The sequence below is a fragment of the Carlito syrichta genome, unplaced genomic scaffold, assembly GCF_000164805.1.
Source record: "Carlito syrichta isolate Samal-C Ts95f unplaced genomic scaffold, Tarsius_syrichta-2.0.1 Scaffold148020, whole genome shotgun sequence".
NCBI classification, from domain to species: Eukaryota; Metazoa; Chordata; class Mammalia; order Primates; family Tarsiidae; genus Carlito; species Carlito syrichta.
In genome coordinates, this window is record NW_007092116.1 from 550,368 (window position 1) to 554,400 (window position 4,033).

General features: G+C 57.8%; 1 protein-coding gene across 1 annotated transcript in view; it reads left to right on the forward strand.

Moving 5' to 3' along the window:
• The first annotated feature begins 2,549 nt into the window (after positions 1 to 2,549).
• Positions 2,550 to 4,033, forward strand: part of BAHCC1 (BAH domain and coiled-coil containing 1) — a 116,833-nt gene continuing 115,349 nt past the window's right edge. The window contains exon 1 of the mRNA XM_021708789.1: positions 2,550 to 2,640. Coding sequence (XP_021564464.1) covers positions 2,550 to 2,640 — 91 coding nt within the window. The remainder of the gene's footprint in view (positions 2,641 to 4,033) is intronic.

Consider the following 4,033-nt stretch of genomic DNA (forward strand, 5'->3'; position numbering starts at 1 on the left):
GCCTGGCGGGCCGCGACTTGGGGACGGCGCGCTCTGAGGTGCGTTGGTGGGGGTTGGGAAGGATCGGCTGGGCCAGGGAAGTTCCCCGCGCCCGACGTCCACTCCCCACGGGCCGAATTCGCCGTCGGGGCCGAGAGGGGCTCCGGTGGAGGACGCGGTGGGCGCTGGGACCAGCTCCTGCCGCCGCCGCCAGCCAAGCCCAGGTCTCGGCGGGCGCAGTTGTTTTGCACAAAGTCGCGCGAAAGAGACTGGTGGATCCCTGGTGTCCGACCGTGCAGGGCCTAGCCCAGAGCGCGCCTAGTGGCGCTTCCTCCACCCCACGCGCCCGGCCAGGGGGAGCTGCCCGGTCGCCGCGAGTGGGCAGATGCTTTGGACTCCACGGGTGCTCGAGACCCCAGAGCCTGCGCTGGGAATTTCGACGTTTTGAACGATGCAGGGGCGCGGGCCCCAGCCTCGGCCGGAACTCAGCACCGCTTGCGCACCAAGGCCTCCCCGCCCGGGAGGGAACCCGGCCCCACGCGTGCGATGCCCAGAAACCAACAAACACAAACGATTATCGGTATTTTCCAAACTGGGGAATTGGGGGTGAAGAGGAAGGATGGGTGGGGAGGGGACAGGGTCGTACCCGCTGTTTTTTTACTTTTAAAATTAAATATTTTATGTCACAATCGCTTTTCGTTAAGACCACAAACATCCAATTTGGCTTGGCGTAATAAAATCAGCCGGAGCTCCCTTAAACGGAGCCATTCCGGTGAATTAAGTTGTGAAATCTAATCTATTATATCCATAAAGGAGAATGCTTTCATTGTAAATTCAGGTTATAAAGAAACTATACCTGGGCCGCCAGCCTCCCTTTCGGATTTGCTACTTAAAGGTTTATCAAATTACTTCAAAATGTTGGGCTACCCTCTTCATATCTCATGGCAACAAAAATTAAAGGTGGCAACATTTCTTTTAATAGCATGAAAGGTCAGGAACAACCGCCACAACAAGGGGATATAATTTTAAAAAGACATTCTCTCCCACCCCCCACCCCGACCTCTTCTCTGCATTACTATTTTCCCAATTAATTCGAGTTATAAAAAAAAAAATCTCAATGCGCCAAGATTTCTTTCTGGTCCTCTCTCGTTCCACGAGTCGTCTGGGGCGCAGCTCCCGGGTGGATCGCACACGGCCCCGCAGACCCGGACCTTGGGAACCGTCGGTGGCGCTGAGACCTCGTGGCTCCGCTGCGAACCTGCGCCCCGCCGCGGCCTTCAGTCGCACACCTGGGCCAGACCCGGGCCGCTCCGAAACTCTCGATTCGCTCCTGGACGCTGGCGCGCGGTCCCGGGAGGAGGGGGCCCCGCCTGGTTCAGCAATGGCCGGGCCAGACAAAGGAGTCGCCAGCGAGGGGTTAATCCGCCCCTCACCCTCTCCGTCCTCCCCGCCACCCCCTCCCCGGGCGGCGTGGAGACCGGGTTAAGGCAACACCCTAAGATGAGTTTGGTCCTGCAAATGAGGTGGGGATATTTGCTGCCCTTCCTGGGGTGTGTGTGGGGGGGTGGGCACCCGGGTCACGCGCTGTCTCGACCCCCGCACCTTCGTTCATTTCTGAACGGTTACCCCAGGCATGGGCCAGGGGCGTCCGGTGCTCGGCCAGAAGTCGGGGTCACCAAGGACTCTCTCCCTTCGTTCCCGAAGGTGTTTGGGGGGACGGCGAGGAGATCGATAGGTTTCTAAATTCCCAGGGAACTGGAGGACGCGGCTTTTGTCAGGCCTGCGAAAAAGATTTATGAGGCGCCGGCGGAGTGTCGGCCCCTGCCTTGCCTCGGCCGCCTGCGCGCCCAGTCTAATCTTTGATTTCCATCTAATTATTTTTTTCCTGCCACCTCCAACTCGGTGTCCGGAGAGGCGAACAAAGGGAGGAGGATGGGGGATGGGGCGGCCAGGCAGCGGAGAGGGGTCGATCGGGAGACCCTCCTCCCGCCGTGGAGGCCCCTAGACACTCCAGGCTTGCGCCTAGTGCCGGGCCAGGAAGGGGCCGGAGGAAGAGTGATCCGGCCGGGGTTGGGGCCGTGGGGACCCGCTCCGTGGCTTGCCCCCCCCCACACACACACAGCCACTAGGCCCGAGTGGGGGCTGCGACCTGCACGGAGCAGGCAACAACGCACCCACCGGGGTCCCTGCAGATGCCCTTGGACGGCAGGAGGACGGAACAAATTATTTCCCTTAAATTGCAATTAAGGGGGCCATGGCCGGGAGCAGCAGATCAGCCCTGGGACGAGAAGGTAGAGGGTGGCCGGATTTCTTTTCTTCCCGCACAGAAAAGATCCGTCCAGGCGGCTAAGAGAAGAGCAGGACTTGATTTCTCATGTCGGAAAAAAAAAATCCAAAACGGAAAATCATTTTATTGGTCATCACCCATAAATAAAGTAAAAACAGGGGTAATTAGAGTGTGGGGACTTGGAGGGACCATAAATCTGCAGCGCCTTATCCACTGGAATCAGAAGCCTTTATGGCTAGTTGAGTTTTATTTTTTAGAAAAATGAGGTCTCTGGGTTTGGTGCATGCGGGTCTGCGCCCCGAGCGCCTCGCAGAGGGCGAGAGAGGATGCTCGCAGAGAGGATGCGGGGAACTGCGAGTCTCGGTCCCCAGAAAGTAACTGCGTATTTTGTCCCAGGAGGGGCCTTTCCTGCCCCCAGCCAGGAAACTGCGATTTGGGACGAGGCGGGTGAAGTGTCCCCAGGCTGCCGCCGCCGGGGTGAAAGCTGGCAGTACTAAACCCCACCCTAGGCCGGGGATTCATTCTTTCCTCACCCAGACTCCGAGGAGATATTTGGGTGTGAGCGGGGACTGGGAGGCGAGGGATTTTTGTAACATGCTTCATTCGACTCGGGGGGCTTCCCAACCCCCAGCCCATTCTGCCTCTTTCTCCTCAGCTCTTTGTTCTAAACGAGGAAAAGAGGGGAAGAAAAGTACACAAAATCACCCCCCCCAACACCAAACCCCTTAACTTTTAATTTTCCACGAAATGGCCAGGAATACATTTCACTCCATAGGGGTTTAGCCCCCTCACCGGGGTGGGAGCCCACATTTCCACTTTTCCACATGAGTAGTTATTTTCCTCTTCTTAAACAGTCTTCAGACAAAATCACTCCAGATGCAAACTTCATCTAAAACCCCACTAACCAGGTAAGAAAGTGAGGAGAGCTCTGGCTCAATTGTCTCTCATTGTGGGGGAAGAAAAAGTGAGTTATCTTTCTTAACGTACCCCAAAACAAAAGCACTTCCTTCCCTTCGGCTTTCTCCAGCCTCGCCCTTTGTTTTAAAACTGTCCCTTCCTAAAAACGGGGGTAGAGAACCACAAGTTCACAGTCAGAAGAGCTCTCTCCCCAAAACGGTTCTCCGAGGATTTCTTTTGTTTGAAGTGGGCATGGGGGAGGGGAAGAAGCCCCGGGCCGGCTACGGTCTTCTCTGCCCCCCCCAAACACCCCCAAAGCCCATGGGCCTCCCCTAGCCATGCAAGCCTGGGGCTCCAGGGGCCAGGCGCGCCGCAGGACAAGGGGGCTGTCCACCAAGCTCGGAGCCAAGACCGGATTTCCCCATCCCGAGCTCTCTCCGAACCTCCCCCCAAACTGAGCGTCCCTGCTTGAAAAAGAATCTGGATTCTTGGGGGGAAGGGGTGAGGGAGACTGCGGAGAAGCTAGTGCGGTCGTCCCAGCTCTGATGCCGAGACAGGACACACAGTCTCCTCGGAGAATTAAACCGGTCCCAGAGAAAAGAGACAGGCATTCCCAAGCAGGCACCCGCTCCAAGCCTAAGGCGAGGGTGGAGGGTCCCCGACGGACGCTGCAGGAGCACCCCGGGCCGGTGTCTACACGCGTCTGGCTGCCCCCTTGCACCCCGCAGAAAGACACGTTTGCAGCGAAAAGCTCTTACACACCAGCCGGGTTTTTATTTGTTCCCTACCAAGAGCACGCTCCAGGCGCGCGGGAAACAAGGAAAACGCACATACCTGGCGGCGCTCCGAGGGCGGCCTCGCGGGCCCTCC